This window comes from Carya illinoinensis, chromosome 3 (assembly GCF_018687715.1).
Source record: "Carya illinoinensis cultivar Pawnee chromosome 3, C.illinoinensisPawnee_v1, whole genome shotgun sequence".
Classification (NCBI taxonomy): domain Eukaryota; kingdom Viridiplantae; phylum Streptophyta; class Magnoliopsida; order Fagales; family Juglandaceae; genus Carya; species Carya illinoinensis.
This window is the reverse complement of record NC_056754.1, coordinates 8,750,365-8,770,003: the sequence shown is the minus strand read 5'-3', so window position 1 is coordinate 8,770,003 and position 19,639 is coordinate 8,750,365. Positions and strand designations below refer to the sequence as shown.

At 40.3% G+C, this 19,639-nt stretch overlaps 1 protein-coding gene and 1 pseudogene across 2 annotated transcripts; both read left to right on the top strand.

Annotated features, from left to right (window-relative positions):
- Nucleotides 1-1,266: 1,266 nt before the first annotated feature.
- LOC122303438 (UPF0481 protein At3g47200-like) lies at nt 1,267-3,259 on the top strand. 2 transcript variants are annotated; one of them, XM_043115217.1, is made up of 3 exons: nt 1,267-1,325; nt 1,509-1,617; nt 1,739-3,259. In XM_043115217.1, exon 3 carries the CDS (start codon nt 1,791-1,793, stop codon nt 3,072-3,074), a length of 1,284 nt encoding a protein of 427 aa, XP_042971151.1. In that variant the 5' UTR covers nt 1,267-1,325; nt 1,509-1,617; nt 1,739-1,790; the 3' UTR covers nt 3,075-3,259. The 2 variants fall into 2 exon arrangements, with proteins under 2 accessions (XP_042971151.1, XP_042971153.1); XM_043115219.1 differs by having other exon boundaries at nt 1,509-1,621.
- A 14,263-nt stretch (nt 3,260-17,522) lies between these two features.
- Nucleotides 17,523-18,696, top strand: LOC122304441 (annotated as a pseudogene).
- Nucleotides 18,697-19,639: the final 943 nt, after the last annotated feature.

Sequence of the window (19,639 nt, the reverse complement as noted above, 5' to 3'; positions counted from 1 at the left end):
AATTAAAAACAAAAAGAAAACTTAAAAGTAAATAAATAAGTAAAAAATTTCTAATTGTCCACTTCACAAGCTCTTGACGGATAATTCTCTCTCTCTCTCTCTCTCTCTCTCTCTCTCTCTCTCTCTCTCTCTCTCTCTCTCAGGTTTTGAACCTTATCTTTATTGAGCTATCGTCTTTTTGTTTTCTCATTGATGTATTCCAGCAATAAAGACAGCAAGTTGAGAAATAAAATTTAATTCGATATGAAGCAATGGACATATTCTCGTTGAGATTATCTTGAATTCTCTCTTTTTGGATTTTTGTAATCCAGAGTGATAATAAAAGACCATTACAGTCCAAATACAGTGTATTCTTTCAATCCCAGTCCAAATATCTTAGTTTAAAATAAATTTAGTGGTATTACTAAAATGATTTTTTTGTTTTATATTTTAGCTTATAATTTGGATAGAAAGAATTGAAGAAAATGAACAATCAAGATCTAATTTGGAAGACATCTTCAAAGGAAATGAAAGGAAGAGGCCATGGGATCCACTCCTCTTTTCCATTCCCTCCTAATCATTCTGATCCAATTCCAAAGTGGATGGAGGATGAGTGCTATTTTCAGTTTTTTTCCTCTCTTTTTTAAAAGACAAAAAGAAAAAGAAGGGAATAATTCTTAAATCATTACTCCCTTTCCTTTTTCATTCATTCTTTAAGAATCTCTCCCTAGCAAGCAAGAAGGGCATACCCTCGTGTTTCACAGTTTCACTCTCATGATCTTAATTATTCACTTATTTTTTGTTTATAAAATACTAAATACAATATTAATAGAAGTGATAAAAAGTAAAGAAATCCAACAAGCTAGATCTATTGGACCAAGAGGAAAGGTGAATAAATTCTGTTTAATAAATACAACAGTTTCAAATGCAAATCATATATAACATAAATATGAAGAACATTCAAGCTGCTACAACCAACGTAGGTAAGAGTAGATTGGAGTTTTTTGTATGGCAATATCATTTGATTCATTAACATAAAGTACGAAAGGAAAAAAGTTAATATCCATTTATAGAAACTAACAGTACTGGAATTGATTGCATTGGATAGACAAGAATTTTCATAACTTCATAGAAAAGCAAAATGGGAGGGAGCCCTTAGAGTTTCCAAGTCTCTTCCCTTTATTCCTGGCTTTGACGTCTGCAAACCTTATATATATAGATTGCTGTTGCTAGGCATAGTATGACAATTAGAAACCATGTTAGCTTGATCAGGAAGTAGATATATATATTTATATATATATATATGTATATGGCTCAAATCTTGTTCCATGCATGCAGTAGGTCATGTAAGCATTTATTGCAAAGAGTTTCTATTTAGCTGTGTGATCTTCAACATGGATTTGCTGAACAAAAATGCTTCTTCCTCTTCCCCTTTTCACATTCTCTTTTTCATGATCCTATCCCCCATGGGCAAGTTTGAAGTTTTGATCTTCTCGATTCATTATGTTCTGTATTGATTTTTCTTGCAGAAAGCTGGAGGGAGCAAGGTTGGTTAACGATGACATATAAAAGACTAGGCCAATTAGGCAAGAATTTCTGAGAGATCGAGCGCGCCTACAAGTGGTTGCATTTAAACCAGTACGTACGTCGATTACAGTCTATTTATCCTGTCATATTCTATACATGTTATTTTGGTTGACACTCTGGAAGTCATCCTTCTGTTGCCTGTTTTATAAGGTGGTGGGGTTCTTTTCTACAGGAAACAGATACCTGAACTCTTGGCCAAGAAAGAGAAATTAAAGAAAATAGTGATGGCACGGGAAAGAAGACAACATGTTGCACCAAATGTAGCGTCATTGTCAGCTTCATTACTAGATATGGTGATGGACCCCAATCTAAACATGCCTCCTAGATGCTGCATCTTCCTAACCCCAAAAATACTCAGAAGGCATAATGAAAAAGCTTATGCCCCCAATGCATTTTCAATTGGACCCTTTCACCATACCGACCAGAGCCTCAAAGCCACAGAAAAACTTAAAGTCAAGTATCTCCAAGCCCTCATTCGTAGATCATGTTCAAATCCAGAACAAAAGTTGGATGAGATAGTAAAAGGCATTGGGGAGATTGAAAGGGAGGCTCGCGAGTGTTACGCCCCGCAAGATTGCCTTCCCAATGAATATGAGTTTGCGAAAATCATGGTACTCGATGGCTGCTTCATTATCGAGCTGTTCCTAAGACACACTTACGGAGAGCTCAGAGATTTGGAAGACCCTGTATTTAACATGTCTTGTATGCTTCAATTTCTACACCATGACCTGTGTTTGCTGGAAAACCAAATACCTTGGCTGGTGCTTGAGCGCCTGTTCGCCATGACCAGCAGCTATGGAAGCCTACCCCTTGTTGCACTTGCCCTTAAATTCTTTGCTACAACATTCCAATCAGAACCTCTACCCACGGATAAACGTGAGGACTGGCCCAATGAAAACAAGCATATTCTTGATTTGTTAAGGACTTTACTGATTCGGAGATCAACAAGACTAGACGAAGACACTTTAGGGTTGCAACCAGTTCCTTCTGCAAGGATTCTGGAAGAGGCTGGAATCAAGTTCCAGAGAGTAAATTCTAGTTGCATCCTGGATATCAAATTACGCAATGATCATGTACTAGAAATCCCACCATTATTGATTCAAGAAACCACAGAAGTTGTGTTTCGTAACCTAATAAGTTATGAACAGTGTCTACCAGGTTGCAGACCCGTGATCACTTCTTACGCTATACTCTTTAACAACCTCATCAAAACTGCCAAGGATGTTAATATACTCATAGAGAAAGGGATTATACATAACTGGTTGAATCTGGAGGATGCAACTCAATTCTTCAACAAGCTTTACCTGGATACCTATATAAAAGAGTACTTCTATTTCCAACTATCCCGGGAGATCAACTTACATTGCTGCAGCCCTCGGGCAAAATTACGCACTTTTATGGTGCGCAATTATTTGTACACCCCAATGGGTATCATTTCTCAAATTGCTGCAGTTGTCCTCAATATTTGCGGCATCATACAGGCTGTGTGCGCCATCGTCAAGAAGTGATCAGCAGAGATAGACCTCCTTTCCAATTAGCTAGACTCCTCCTGATCACATACTACTCGAGATCATAGTGTGTATCATGTGTACAAGTTAATTTGGCTTTAAGTACCTATGAATTCCCTTCATTTTCACACCAGTTTTTCTTTTGGTTAAAACCATTAATGAAATGATGTCTCTTAAAAATGGCTTCTTGCGTTGTGTAAAGCAAATTTTATTCGTTGTGCATGCCTCATGTCTGGAAAGACTTGATGATCAACGTACAGAATACTCATTAACCTGCCATGGAAAAGACTTTGAGCACAAAATTATTTATAGATCTCTAAACTCATGTAAAATTTACAATAAGTTTACATTTGTTTGCCTACGTACGTACGTCATTCAGACTGAATTATCAAGCATTTCTTCCTAATGATCATTTAGAGTACGGGGAAAATAAGGAAACTAAAGATGCAGAAGAAACAACAGATATGAAATGTAACGAACTTAAAAATGTCGGCGGCATTTCATGATCAGAAATATTGCATTTCCATGTCCAAACAAAACATGACTTCGATCGTAATCTTATCCAACTGAAAATCTCAGTTTGGATTTCACCGATCCCGATGGACGTTTGCGTGGCAAATGAGGAGAAAAGTACCTCACCATTCTCGATTTGTATAAGAAGAGACACGATAGGAAACGCGCCATACTTTGGTGGCTTGGAGAGAAGATATAGGTTTAGATAAAAGTTAAAAGTGAAATAAATTTTATTAGAATATTATTTTTTAATATTATTATTATTTTGAAATTTAAATAAAATTAAATTATTTATTATATTTTATGTGAAAATTTAAGAAAATTATAATGATAAAATAAGATGAAATGAAATATTTTTACTATCTAAATATGATGTTAATGATCATATAAGTGGCTTGCATCTAAAATGTAACATTGCATGTCCATGTCCATCTCCAAAAAAAAGAAGATAACGTCCTAATTATTAATCTTAATTAATGCCAACATACTAATGCGACAGACATTGAGCTCGATCGAAATAGAAAAGAGAATTAGCATAAGATCATATGTGAGAAATCCGGGTGGCCAGCCGGAAGGTGGGATTTAAAAATCGTAGATTTTTGTTAGTGTAGTACTTGCATTACGATCATCATAGGATCTGGATCTTTCGATCCTTTTCTTGGTAATTGAGCAATTACCTTTTTATTTTGGCTTCAGAAGTACTGTACGTTTTCTTTGCGTATATAGATAGATGGATGTCATCTTTTCTTTGCTCTGATTAATTTGTTTCGTTATCATGCAAACAGTGAATTCATGAGATCGAATACTTTGAAACACTGTCTTTTAATTCAATGAAGTAAAGGATATACTCTTATGGATCGAAGTTCTCTTTTACTTTTTCTTTATTTATAATTATGAGAAATGATACTGCAAGTATCATACAATCATTTTGAAAAAATTAAATAAATGCGGGTTTTATATAAAAAGAAAATTAATATTTTAATAATAAATTCTATTTTTTTTTTAAATAATTACACGATACTTGCATACTTCACAATTGTACGTAGTATTATTCTTATATTATTGTTGATCATATGAAAACTACTAGTAGAGATTATCTAAAAAGGCCGCTATATAAATACCATATTGTATTTTTTTTTTCCCAATTTAAATAAATAATTTTAGAATATGATAAGAATGAGATAAAATTGAAGCTAAAATATACATAGTTTATTGTATATTTCAAGAAATGGAAGAAAATCATGAAATGAAAAATAAATGGTTTAATCTGAAAGCGCGCCGGTCATGTTTCTAATTAAAGGAAACGAAAGGATGATCGTTGAATGGAATCCAGTACAATTGATCTCGATCTGTTCCATCCTTCTCCCAATTAACCTTCTGTTGATTTCAAAGTGACCACAGGATCGATGTGCATATCTTTATTCTTATTTGTTTTGAATTAAAAGGGAAGGGTTTAATTCTCATGTTATAAATTTCTTTAAGAAGCTCACGGCCACGTTAATTGTAAGGGAATATGACTTTGGAGACTAATCATTTATAAAAGAGAAATGTTACAGTTACAAAAAAAAATCTCATAAAAGTAAATTAATAATGAGATGTGATAAAATGAAATGAAATATTTTTACTATCCAAACATGGCCTTATTACTTTATGACTTTATTCCTGTAAGGAATAATGTTGCAAACCTTATATATAGAGTGCTGTTGCTAGGCATAGCATTAAGGGAAACCATATTGGCTTGGATCAGCAAATATCTCCCGTACGTACGTCTTGCTCCGGCTAGTGTTAGTATACATTTATAACTAATTATTTTCTAATTTTCTCTTCTTTTTTTTCCATTTCATTTCATTTCTTCTTTTCCTGCCACTCTTGCAAAAGACACATTTAAAATTTTCTTGTCAACCAGGCCAAGCAATTGTGAGAGAGCCTACCAGTGGTTGTACTGTTTAAACCAGTACGTAAATTACAGATAACGTCGAATAATTTCATCTTATTTGCTTCAAGCAAATTTTTCTTTCCACTTCTAGTAATAAGACTTTATAGTAAAATAATCTTCTAGTTTTTTTATGGACGTCCATATGAAAATCATTCGACTTATCGTAATTGATTTTGGATGATCAAGATAACCATGAAAATATACAAATATTTTGAATCATATCACATTTTGATACATCATAACATTTGATTCAATAATTTGTATAATATCATCTCAAAGAGAAAGCTTACAGTTTTTCCAATACGAGCTTCTAGCCCTAAAGGATATTCATTATCACGTCCAATATCTTAGTTTCTTTGAATGAAACGCATCATTCTTTTCACTTCAGGGAATAGAATGATATAAATTCATTATCATTCATTTCAGGGAATGATATAGTAAGGCATGACTAATGATTCTTATCAAAAACTCATTATTTTGCTCAAACACTGAAAGACCTAATACAAATTTAGAATATATTGTGAACGTTTGCATTTCATATTGCTACTTCAGAAGCATACTCGATATTGCTACTTCAGGAGCACATTCGAGACATTAATTCAAATATATATTCTTTCTACAATTTCAATTATGTAACTTCAGGTGCATAAATCATAATGAGCTTTTGGTACAAGTATCACTCATATGAGATACTCAATAAAATTATTGATTTAGGGCGATCCTTCAGGGATGCTCCATTTCTATTCTCAGATAAATCATATCATCAATAATTTATAACAAGTATAAAATAATAAATAAAATTTTCATTACTACAAAATATTGCAGAATATAAAAATATTTTATAATAAGATAAAGGAAATATATTAATTAAAAAGGAATACTTCCATGATCAACTCTACCACTAGAATCCTCAAAGAAATCAGAAACATTAAGACTTGTAATATCTTCTCCATCTATAGAATCTAAAGCATATGATGGTTCAGCAAAATTTGTTTCAAATTTCTTTATTTTTTCTTTTATAGAAGATTGATATAAGTCAACCAAGTGCTTAAGCCCAATGTCCAGTCATACCACATCTATGGCATCCATCTTCATCTTTCTTTAAAAATTTGTTTTTAGGACCTTTGCTCTTCTCTGAGTTGAACCACTTTTGGTGGTACGGTATATATCTATTATTGTCCCTTTTAGTGTGGTCACTTCTAGGACCTCCACTTCTATAGTTTTTCCTACCACGTTCACGCCCTCGTTTTCTTTGAAAAAATGCACCATTTGCTTCTGGGAATGATGTAAATCTAGTACCATTCACTTCAGGGAATGATATAGAACAAGTAGGACGTGACTGGTGATTTCTTAACAAAAGCTTATTATTTTGCTCAGCTAATAGAAGACAAGATATAAGTTCAGAATAGTTTTTGAACTTTCGCTCTAGATACTGCTGCTGCAGGAGCACATTCGAGGCATGAAAAGTAGTATATGTCTTCTCTAACAAGTCAATATCAGTGACTTTTTTACCACATAATTTTAATAGCGAGCTAATTTTAAAGAGTGCAGAGTTATACTCACTAACACTCTTGAAGTCTTGCAACCTCAAGTGCATCCAATCATGACGAGCTTTTAAGAGGATTACAGTTTTCTGGTGTTCATATCTCTCCCTTAAATCATTCCACAAAATAAGTGGATCTTTCACCGTTAGATACTCAGTTTTTAATTCTTCATGAAAATGGTGCCGAAGGAAAATCATTGTCTTAGCATGGTCTTGCAGGGACCCTTTCTTTAATTGTATTTCCCAGGTTCATCGTATCCAGATGGATCTCAGCATCAAGGATCCAAGATAAATAATTTTTTTCAAAAATATTAAGAGTAACGAATTTCAATTTTGTAAGATTTGACATTTTTTGCATATATAAATCAGGAACATAAGTGTGTTTAACATTCACAAAATCAATAGAATAAGTATAGAGTTTTCATTAAGTAATGTAACATTTCATATTCATTTTAGAAACTACAAAAATATATTGAAAAACTTACTTGAAATAGAGGACTACTAGCTTCAAAATCGTCAGAACTTTCGTGCTGATAACGTGTTATGAAATCATTGAAAAAAGAGAGCCATAACATGTTATAAAACTTTCAAAAGGAGAGAGAAAGAGATAGAGCTTAGAGAGGTTATGAAACTTATGAATTCCTTAAAGGATACAACGATATATATAGGAGTAAAAAGGAAACTATACTTTTGACGACTAGCACTATGCGTTTGACGGCTATCTAAATATGGTCATACAATTCAAGATAGTTTATAACAAGATTAACATTTTGGAAGTCATTTTGTTGCCATTTGAACAAGTTTTCGTTGGGAATATTGGAAATTCAATTTCATATCTAAAACACTTATGTTGTCATGCATTTCATTCATGTTGTTATTGTTACTTTCATGTTATCTTGGAATGTTTCATGTTTGTTGTTATCTTTGAAGAGAATATTGTATCTATGGTCGGTCAACTTCTTTTCTCCCCTCTTTTCATGTGAAACATTGTGTTTCTTTTGTTACAGAATACAGTGACAGTCAGAGGCTGCACAAAATTGAGAAAAGGCAAACAAATCTAAAAATGTCAATTACATGTTGGAATCGATGTTGGGTCATTGACATCTTCATTACTGGGTAAGATGTCCAAAAGTCCAAGCATGTGATGACCCACTTTTGAGTGTATTTTCGCTGAAATAATTGTTTTTATTTTAATTAATATATCAGTTATTTATTTTAATTTATTTGCATTTTAAAATTGATTTTTAATTTAATTTAATTTAATTTATTTGAGGTTGTGTTTTATTTCTTTTAGTTGTTTTGTGGTTTTAATCTCTTTTTGGCGGTTTAGTTTTGTTTTCCGGATGAGGATTAGATCTCCTCTTTTCCCTACATCTCTTTTCTTTTTTTTCCTTTCTTTTTCTTTTTCCTCTTTCGTTTTTCCTTCTTCTTTTCTTTTTCCTTTCTTTTTCTTTTTTTCTTCTTTTTCTTTTTTCTCTCTTCTCTCTCCCCGATCGGTCCCCCCCCCGAGCTCTCTCTCTCTCTCTCCTCCCTCTCCCTCACGCCGGACGTCCCTTCAACAGCTCAGACCGCCGCCGTCCGGCCACCACTCGGCCTCCCACCGGTCCCATTCTATTCCCCTCCCTCCGGCGCACCACCCCTCCAAAGCCCACCCCCAACCGGCCGGCCGTTTGGCCAGAAAAGCTCCAAGAAGGGCGCACGGATTTTGCTCCGATCCGCCGCCGTCGCTCCACCTCCGGCCACCACTTCTTCACCACTTCATCACCGACTCCTTGCCGTCCTAACCCACCCATTTCCGGCCTCCAACGACCACCGGAACAGCTCCTACGAGCTAGCTTTCCGTTTTGGGTAATCCGGCCATTTCCGGCGATTCCGCCACCACCCACGGCCAACCACCACTTCCAATAGCTTCACAACCATCCCTAGACCATTCCTTATCAATCTCGTGTCCTAGTTTGTCCCCGTTCAAAAGTGGGTTTTTCAAACCCACAGCCACAGTGAATTTTCACTGTGACGTTGCTATTTTTCCGCCGTTTGCAACGCCGCTTGTTTTCTAAAATTGCCATATAGCGCTGTAAGTATTTTCCAAACCCTATTTTCAGATTTTAATATATATTGCTCATTCAATTATTTATTGTTGTTGGTTGTTGATTCCGGACTGAGTCCGAAGAGTTTCGGGGGTCGGATGGATGGAGGACGGAGTTGCCTGTTTATTTGATTTATGATTGTTGGATTATTTTATTATGCATTGTTATGGCATTTCATGGTGCATGCACGTGTGTTTGTGGATTTATGTGGAAAGCCTGTGTATTGGCGTAAGTGTATTGCGGGTGCGTGTGTATCACGAGCCCAAGCCGGGATGGGTTATTATCTCGGTGGAGCTCCTCTGGTCACTCGGGAGCGGAATAAACTGAGTGATGTCCCCTGAGTTGTCGAGAGCGATGACGGGAGCGGGGCTAGGGGATGCTTGGCTACGAACGCGCCGGGCGCGGAACCGGGCATCGCCCTACTCACCGACTCCGTGGCCCTTCGCTGGCGAGGGCTAGAGGATGCTTGGCTACGAACGCGCGGGGCGCGGAACTGGGCATCGCTCGTTAGGTGTCACATGCGTGGTGGTACTCTACGGTGTGACACTGGAGCCAGGGTGTGCGGATGACCCCTAGGGGAGGTCATGGTGCATACGGTTAAAATTGGATAATGGTTTGTGAGGCCAAATGGGACTTTTGGCGTGGGCCAGATGGACTTCTGGCGAGATATTGGGCCAAATGGACTTTTGGCGGCCAAATGTGACTTTTGGCGTATTTTTGGGCCAGATGGGTTTTTAGCGTGTGTGGAAAACTTGTGTTTTATGGGCTTTGTGCATTGGGCATGTTTCATGCATCTTGTTTGAGTTTTATGTGTTTTTATCTGGTAGCGTTTGGGTTTTACTTACCTGCGGTACCATTCTTAGTTCCGTAGCTTTTGGTGCAGAGTTAGAGGGCGAAGAGGAGGAGGCTGAGCCTGAGGATGCGGCTCCGCCGGGTTGCTGATGCTATGTTTTATATTTGTTTAAAACTGTATTTGTATTTTGTAATATTTTATCTATGTACGTTTTAAACAGCTTGTAATACGTTAAGAAAAAAATTCTGGTACTTAGTTATATGACTTTCGTTATCCGCTGCGTTTCCTTTTGCACATTTGTTGCCTTTGCACACACTTGGCACCCGTCGATGGGATGGTGACCCGGGTTGTCACCATCCGGACGTCTCGATTTTCCCGTGTTCGGGCGTGGGGATTTGGGGGCATCACAGGTGGTATCAGAGCGGTTTGGCTCTGGGTAAAACCACATGTCCCGTAGGTAGTACTAGAATGTTTTTTTAAAGTTGTGTTTTGAAAATTATGTTAAGTATAGTTGTTTTATTTGTTTTATTTGTTTGGGCTTGTTTGCTTGTTTTTATTTTATTTAGTTATGTTTTGGCATGCTGGTTTTTTTTTTGTTTCTTGCTGTGTAGTGCTGTTTTTGTTTTTGTTGGTTTTATGATGGTTTTATTTGTTTTCTTAAAGGAGGGTCAAGAGTGGTGTTGTGACAGGAATATGGGGAGACCAGGGAGACCAAGGAAAAATACTCAGGAACCACAGGACAATACCTCCAGGGATGACTCCTTAGCCGAAGCAATTCGGCAGATGACGGAGTTTATGCAACAGAGTGCGAGGTCTCAACAGGCAGGGCCTTGGCCACCACAAGGACCTTGGCCACCACAAGGGGGTCATTGGCCACCATCAGGAGGGCCTTATCCACCGTCAGGAGAGCCTTGTCCGCAACAAGGAGGGTATTGGCCACAACCAAGAGGTCCCTGGCCATATCAGGGAGGGCCTTGGATGTTTCCAGGAGGGTCCAGTAGCATGGTGTAAGCCGGATGCACCTATGAGCGCTTCTTGGCGCATAGGACTCCACACTTCACTGGAAATGAGGATCCACTTCAGGCTGGAAAATGGATCAAAGATCTGGAGAAGACTTTTGAGGTGTGTGGGTGCACTGAGGCACAACAAGTACTTTATGCCAGCTATCTCTTGCAAGGTACCGCTTCTGATTGGTGGGATACCAAAAGGGTGTTGTTGGAATCTGAACTGGGATCTTTCGCTGCGGTGACCTGGCAGCGTTTCAAGAAGGAGTTCAATGACCGCTTCTTTCCCGCATCGGTAAGGAAGCAAAAGGCAAGAGAGTTCTCAAATCTGGTCCAAGGGGGCGCGACAGTGGAGCTATACGCCCGGAGGTTCATAGAACTTGAGCGGTTTGCTCCTCACCTTGTCGCCACTGAGGAGATGCGAGCAGATCGTTTCCAGGAGGGGCTGCGTCATGACATACGCCGTATGGTGGTCAGCCATCGGATATCCACTTTTCAGGAGTTAGTGGATGTGGCCACCCTTATAGAGCGGGAAAATAATCTGAGTATGGGCTCCCCTCCAGGGCAAAAGAGGCGGAGTTTTTCTGGTGAAGGAAGCAGCTCGGGTTCGCCTCAGAAGTTTGTTCAGCGGACCGGAACTCGACCTCAAGCATCCTCAAGTGTTCGCATGGGAGGACGTATGCCTGTTTGTGGAGCTTGTAATAGAGCTCATGAGGGCGAGTGTCGGACGAGTAGCGGACCCCAGTGTTATCGGTGCGGCCAAGTGGGACATATTGCTCGGGATTGCCCCGTCAGAGTTCAAGGAAGCCGTGGAGGTAGACACGGTGGAAGAACCAACCCGAGACAAGCAGTGCAAGCCCGGGTTTATGCTGTCACACCCGGAGAGGTGGATGATGAGGCACCAGCGACACATGATGCTGGAGTAATCACAGGAAGAGTCCGTTTGTATGAGTTTTATGCTTGTACTTTGTTTGATTCCGGTGCTTCACGATCGTTTGTATCTTCCACGTTTGCTCGGGTGTGTAATTTGGTCACGGAACCATTGCCGAAGGCTATGGTAGTGGCTCTACCCGATGGCGAGATGGTGTGGTGTTCCAAGGTTGCTTTGGGATGCCCGTTAAATTTTGAGGGAAGATTCTTGGATGCTGATTTGGTGGTGTTCAAGCTATTGGGTTTTGATATTATCCTCGGAATGGATTGGCTATACCGATATTCTGCGAGTATTAATTGCAGAAGTCGGATAATTAGCTTTCAGCTTCAGGATGGTGATTGTCTGGAATTTGCGGGGAATAGATTAAAAGAAAAGCCAATGATTATATCGGCGATTCAGGCAAGACGAGAGATTGCATGGGGAGCGGATGCATTCTTGGTGCAGATGGTGTCCACGCCGTCTGAAAAGAAATCTTTGGCAGACATTCCAGTTGTGGAAGAGTTCCCTGATGTGTTTGTGGATGACTTGCCCGGACTACCCCCTGTTCGGGAGATGGAGTTTGTTATAGACTTGGAACCTGGAGCGGCTCTTGTGCATAAAGCTCTTTATCGCATGGCACCGGCTGAATTGAAAGAGTTGAAGACTCAGTTGCAAGAACTGGTAGAGAAGGGATTTATTCAGCCTAGTACGTCGCCGTGGGGTGCACCAGTTTTATTTGTTAAGAAGAAAAATGGAACCCTCCGTATGTGCATTGACTATCGGGAATTGAACAAGGTGACCATCAAAAATAAATACCCTCTCCCGCGGATTGATGATTTGTTTGACCAGCTTCAAGGAGCAGCCGTGTTCTCTAAGATTGATCTGAGGTCGGGATACTACCAGCTGAGAATCAGAGACCAGGATGTGCCTAAAACTGCTTTCAGGTCGAGGTATGGGCATTATGAATTTAAGGTGATGCCGTTTGGGTTAGCTAATGCCCCTGCTGCTTTCATGGATTTAATGAATAGGGTGTTTCAACCTTACTTGGATTCCTTTGTGGTAGTATTTATTGATGATATACTGATTTATTCCCGAGATGTTGAAGAGCATGTGTATCATCTTAGTCTGGTACTTGAGAGATTGAGAGAACACCAGCTATACGCCAAGCTCAGCAAGTGTGAGTTCTGGTTGGAAGAAGTCAAATTCCTTGGGCATGTAATTTCCCGGGGCGGAGTGGCAATTGATCCTAGTAAGGTAGAAGCCATTTTGTCATGGCCACGCCCAACTACAGTGCGTGAGATCCGGAGTTTCTTGGGGCTCGCTGGATACTACCGAAGGTTTGTAGAGGGTTTTGCTCGCCTATCCGGACCTCTCACAGTTTTGACTCGGAAGAATACAGAATTTGTTTGGTCAGAGAAGTGTGAGAGAAGCTTCCAGGAATTGAAGAACAGGTTGACAACGGCACCAGTGTTAGCACTCCCAGAACCGCATAAGCCATTCGTAGTCTTCAGTGATGCGTCTAAGTTTGGTTTGGGTTGTGTCCTTATGCAGGAAGGACGGGTTGTAGCCTATGCATCTCGTCAGCTAAAGGACCATGAAAAGAATTATCCGACGCATGATCTAGAATTGGCTGCGATTGTTTTTGCCCTTAAGATCTGGCGGCACTTCTTGTATGGGGAAGCTTGCGAGGTATTTACCGATCATAAGAGCTTGAAGCATTTGTTTTTCCAAAAAAATCTGAATATGAGGCAGAGGCGATGGCTGGAGCTAATCAGTGACTATCAGTGTGAGATCAAGTACCACCCGGGGAAGGCTAATATAGTTGCTGATGCTTTGAGCCGGAAGTCTCATTTGGAAGATGAAGCCGAGCCGTCAGAATTGGAATCGTTGCTTTGTGGGATGAGAAGGCTCCTTATAGAGAGTTCGCAGCAAGTAGAGATTTTGTCTTCAGTTCTTGATATTCGGGTAACTGATTTTGAAGAATTGAAAGCTCTCCAAAGAGAGGATCCGAAGTTGCTGAACATCAGGAAAAGAGTCTGAAAATCTCGAGGGCCGTTGCACTATAGCATGGATAGTGAAGGGATACTTCGGTTCCGAGATCGCAGAGTGGTCCCAAAGGACTCAGATTTCAAAGAACGGATCATGGCGGAAGCTCATGCGGCCCCGTATTCAGTTCATCCCGGCAGTACAAAGATGTATCGAGACTTGAAGAAAAATTACTGGTGGGATGGAATGAAGAAGGACGTTGCCTTATATGTGGAGAAATGCCACACGTGCCATCAGGTAAAGGCCGAGCATCAGAGACTTGCAGGTATGCTCCAACCCTCCCAATTCCTGAGTGGAAATGGGATGATATCACGATGGACTTCGTAGTGGGTTTGCCGAGAACGCCTAGTGGGAAGAATTCTGTTTGGGTGATCGTGGACCGGTTAACGAAGAGTGCTCATTTTCTGCCTGTTAATAACACCGACTCTTTGGGTAAGTTGACCCGTTTGTATGTCAAAGAGATAGTGCGACTACACGGCGTACCAAAGAGTATAGTGTCGGATCGAGACCCGAGGTTTACGTCGCAGTTCTGGAAGAGTTTGCAGGCAGCTTTGGGTACTAAGTTGAAGTTCAGTACTGCTTATACCCGCAGACAGACGGCCAGTCAGAGCGTACCATTCAGACCCTGGAAGACATGTTGCGAGCATGTGTCCTGGAATTCCAAGGGAGTTGGGAAAATCATTTGCCGCTCATTGAGTTTGCCTACAATAACAGCTACCATGCGACCATTCAAATGGCTCCCTATGAAGCTCTTTATGGGAGAAAGTGTAGGTCGCCCTTGTGTTGGGATGAAGTTGGGGAGAGTAGGGTAATTGGACCCGAAATAATTCAAGAAATGCAAAGCCAAGTCCGGATCATTAGAGATAAAATGGCGGCAGCTCAGAGTCGCCAGAAAAGCTACGCTGATACCAGGAGGAGAGAATTGTCGTTTGAAGTTGGTGATTGGGTTTATCTTAAAGTTTCTCCCATGAGAGGTGTTAAGCGTTTTGGTAAGAAAAGGAAACTAGATCCGAGGTACGTCGGCCCTTTTCAGATTCTGGAGAGAGTAGGGTCCGTCGCCTATAGAGTTGCTTTGCCAGATTATTTTGGAGATGTTCATGATGTCTTCCACGTATCATCCCTGAAGAAGAGCTTTGGACAGCAAGAGCCACGTTTCGTCGACCCAGCAGGTATTCAGTTGCAACCAGATCTCACTTACGAAGTTGTTCCGTCGCAGATTTTGGATTGGAAGGAGCAACAGTTGAGGTCCAAGACGATACCTTTAGTTAAAGTGGCTTGGGGAGATCCGTTAGCTCAAGACTTCTTTTGGGAGCGAGCAGCGGACATGAGGGAGCAGTACCCGTATTTGTTCGAATGATGAAGGTATGTATTTTAATCTTGATCTCAGTTGGTTTATGAGCGTTTATGTGGCTTGCTTTAAGTTGGTGGTTGATTTGCAATTTCGAGGACGAAATTGTTTTTAAGGAGGGGAGGATGTGATGACCCGCTTTTGAGTGTATTTTCGCTGAAATAATTGTTTTTATTTTAATTAATATATCAGTTATTTATTTTAATTTATTTGCGTTTTAAAATTGGTTTTTAATTTAATTTAATTTATTTGAGGTTGTGTTTTATTTCTTTTAGTTGTTTTATGGTTTTAATCTCTTTTTGGCGGTTTAGTTTTGTTTTCCGGATGAGGATTAGATCTCCTCTTTTCCCTACATCTCTTTTCTTTTTTTCCTTTCTTTTTCTTTTTCCTCTTTCTTTTTTCCTTCTTCTTTTCTTTTTCCTTTCTTTTTCTTTTTTTCTTCTTTTTCTTTTTTCTCTCTTCTCTCTCCCCGATCGGTCCCCCCCCGAGCTCTCTCTCTCTCCTCCCTCTCCCTCACGCCGGACGTCCCTTCAACAGCTCAGACCGCCGCCGTCCGGCCACCACTCGGCCTCCCACCGGTCCCATTCTCTTCCCCTCCCTCCGGTGCACCACCCCTCCAAAGCCCACCCCCAACCGGCCGGCCGTTTGGCCGGAAAAGCTCCAAGAAAGGCGCACGGATTTTGCTCCGATCCGCCGTCGTCGCTCCACCTCCGGCCACCACTTCTTCACCACTTCATCACCGACTCCTTGCCGTCCTAACCCACCCATTTCCGGCCTCCAACGACCACCGGAACAGCTCCTACGAGCTAGCTTTCCGTTTTGGGTAATCCGGCCATTTCCGGCGATTCCGCCACCACCCACGGCCAACCACCACTTCCAATAGCTTCACAACCATCCCTAGACCATTCCTTATCAATCTCGTGTCCTAGTTTGTCCCCGTTCAAAAGTGGGTTTTTCAAACCCACAGCCACAGTGAATTTTCACTGTGACGTTGCTATTTTTCCGCCGTTTGTAACGCCGCTTGTTTTCTAAAATTGCCATATAGCGATGTAAGTATTTTCCAAACCCTATTTTCAGATTTTAATATATATTGCTCATTCAATTATTTATTGTTGTTGGTTGTTGATTCCGGACTGAGTCCGAGGAGTTTCGGGGGTCGGATGGATGGAGGACGGAGTTGCCTGTTTATTTGATTTATGATTGTTGGATTATTTTATTATGCATTGTTATGGCATTTCATGGTGCATGCACGTGTGTTTGTGGATTTATGTGGAAAGCCTGTGTATTGGCGTAAGTGTATTGCGGGTGCGTGTGTATCACGAGCCCAAGCCGGGATGGGTTATTATCTCGGTGGAGCTCCTCTGGTCACTCGGGAGCGGAATAAACTGAGTGATGTCCCCTGAGTTGTCGAGAGCGATGACGGGAGCGGGGCTAGGGGATGCTTGGCTACGAACGCGCCGGGCGCGGAACCGGGCATTGCCCTACTCACCGACTCCGTGGCCCTTCGCTGGCGAGGGCTAGAGGATGCTTGGCTACGAACGCGCGGGGCGCGGAACTGGGCATCGCTCGTTAGGTGTCACATGCGTGGTGGTACTCTACGGTGTGACACTGGAGCCAGGGTGTGCGGATGACCCCTAGGGGAGGTCATGGTGCATACGGTTAAATTTGGATAATGGTTTGTGAGGCCAAATGGGACTTTTGGCGTGGGCCAGATGGACTTCTGGCGAGATATTGGGCCAAATGGACTTTTGGCGGCCAAATGTGACTTTTGGCGTGTTTTTGGGCCAGATGGATTTTTAGCGTGTGTGGAAAACTTGTGTTTTATGGGCTTTGTGCATTGGGAATGTTTCATGCATCTTGTTTGAGTTTTATGTGTTTTTATCTGGTAGAGTTTGGGTTTTACTTACCTGCGGTACCATTCTTGGTTCCGTAGCTTTTGGTGCAGAGTTAGAGGACGAAGAGGAGGAGGCTGAGCCTGAGGATGCGGCTCCGCCGGGTTGCTGATGCTATGTTTTATATTTGTTTAAAACTGTATTTGTATTTTGTAATATTTTATCTACGTACGTTTTAAACAGCTTGTAATACGTTAAGAAAAAAATTCTGGTACTTAGTTATATGACTTTCGTTATCCGCTGCGTTTCCTTTTGCACATTTGTTGCCTTTGCACACACTTGGCACCCGTCGATGGGATGGTGACCCGGGTTGTCACCATCCGGACGTCTCGATTTCCCCGTGTTCGAGCGTGGGGATTTGGGGGCGTCACAAAGCATGTCTTCTCGGTGCTGCATCTTCGAAGCCCCACAAATACTCAAAAGGCATAACAAGAAAGCTTACATCCCGGATGCATTTTCAATTGGACCCTTTCACCATGACAAAGCAAGGCTGAAAGACACAGAAAAAGTTAAACTCAAGTATCTTCATGCCCTTATTAATAGATCTCCAAATCCGAATCAAAAGCTGGGTGAGATGATAGAAGACATTGCAGAGGTTGAAGGGGAGGCTCGTGGGTGCTATGCCCCACCAATTGGTCGTCCCAGTAATGAATTTGTGGAGATCTTGGTACTTGATGATTGCTTCATAATCGAGTTATTCCTCAGACACACAAACAGGGAGCTTAGAGATACGAACGACCCTGTATTTACCATCTCTTTTATGCTTCAACTTCTTTACCATGACTTGGGAAAACCAAATGCCTTGGTTTGTGCTTGAGCGCCTCTTCCACACGACCAGCCATCTTGAAAACCTATCCCTATCCCTAGTACAACTTGCCCTTAAATTCTTTGATCACATATTCCAATCAATACCATTATCCTCGAACAAGGGTCTGGAGTGCCTCCGTGGAACCAAGCATATCCTTGACCTGCTAAGGAATTCACTGATTTTCTCCACTACAAATACTGAGGGTGACACTCATGGGTGGCAACCAATTCCTTCTGCAGGGATTTTGGAAGAGGTCGGAATCAAGTTCACAAGAGTAAATTCTAGTAACATCCTGGACATCAAATTTCACAATGGCGTGCTACAAATCCCACCTCTACTGATTCAGGAAACCACAGAAACTGTCTTTCGAAACCTTATCTGTTTCAAACAGTGTCAACCAGATTGTAGACCTGTGATCACTTCTTACGCCATACTCTTTGACAACCTCATTAACACTGCCAAGGATGTTAATATACTCTTAGAGAAAGAGATTATAGATAACTGGTTGAATCTGGAGGATGCAACTCGATTCTTCAACAAGCTTTTCCTGGATACCTATGTCAAAGAGTACTATTTTCTGGAGTTTAACAAGCAAATAAATAGCTATTGCAGGGGCTACTGGCCTAGTCTGCGCGCATACTTAGTGCAGAATTATATATTAACCCCAATGGGTATTGTTTCTCAAGTTGCTGCCTTTATTCTCAATGTATGTACCGTCTTCCAAACCTTCTTCAAGAAGTAGACTTTCTTTCCAATCAAGACTAGCATTATCATCTTGACATGTTCATGGACAAAAAATGTGTATTTACTTAAAATGTTTTTTATTTCTTAAATTGGTCTAATTTACCCAATTTGATTAGACATGATCACCATCTGTAAGCTTGTGGAAGACCATAATACATAAGAGTTCCAAATAAAACTTGTCATGGATATGGACCCTTAACATGTACATAAGTTGAGCATATTGACATAAATATAAATAATCAAATTATGCTAAGTAGATGGTGTGTGACGTAGAGATTTAAATAACAAATACAACTTTGATCCATGCGTTCCCATCCTTTTCAGGTCCACCAATTTCTTTCTTTTGATCCGAACCGATAAAGTAATCTCTTAGAAGTGACTTGTTGCATTGTGTAAAGCAAATTAATTTGATTCATTTGCATGGCAGTTTATGTAATCTATTGATGAAACATTGTAAATAAATCATAATGCCAAAGAGGAATAATAAACAATTTATTATACAAGGTATTTAGTAATTAACAAGAGTTATGCTATATCTTTTTGTGCACTTTATTAATATGATTGGTCAAATTAATTATTTTATATTAAAAAAGTAACATTTAATTATATTAATAGAGTGTATAAAAAATACACAAAAAGTGAATGTATCCAAAAATTTTGAATTAACAAAAGGCAGGAAAAGAAGGGATAAAAAATGAGGAATTTTAGGGCATTCACATTGGCTTATGCATCCACATATGCAAAGCCAGTTTTACATAATATTAGCATAAAACCGACCCACATTGGATTCTTCATTTCCAAAATTTTAGCTAACTATAAACAGTAGATTTACAACTTTCCATATCCACTATTTTGTCTCCAAATTATATTTTAATAGTTATTTCTCTCTCCTCCCACACTCTCTCCCCCCGAAATCCCCCCCCAAACGGTATTATTTCTCT

Bases quoted from the DNA above. Each gene is read 5' to 3' on its own strand.
- LOC122303438 (XM_043115217.1), top strand. From the start codon at position 1,791: ATGGCACGGGAAAGAAGACAACATGTTGCACCAAATGTAGCGTCATTG.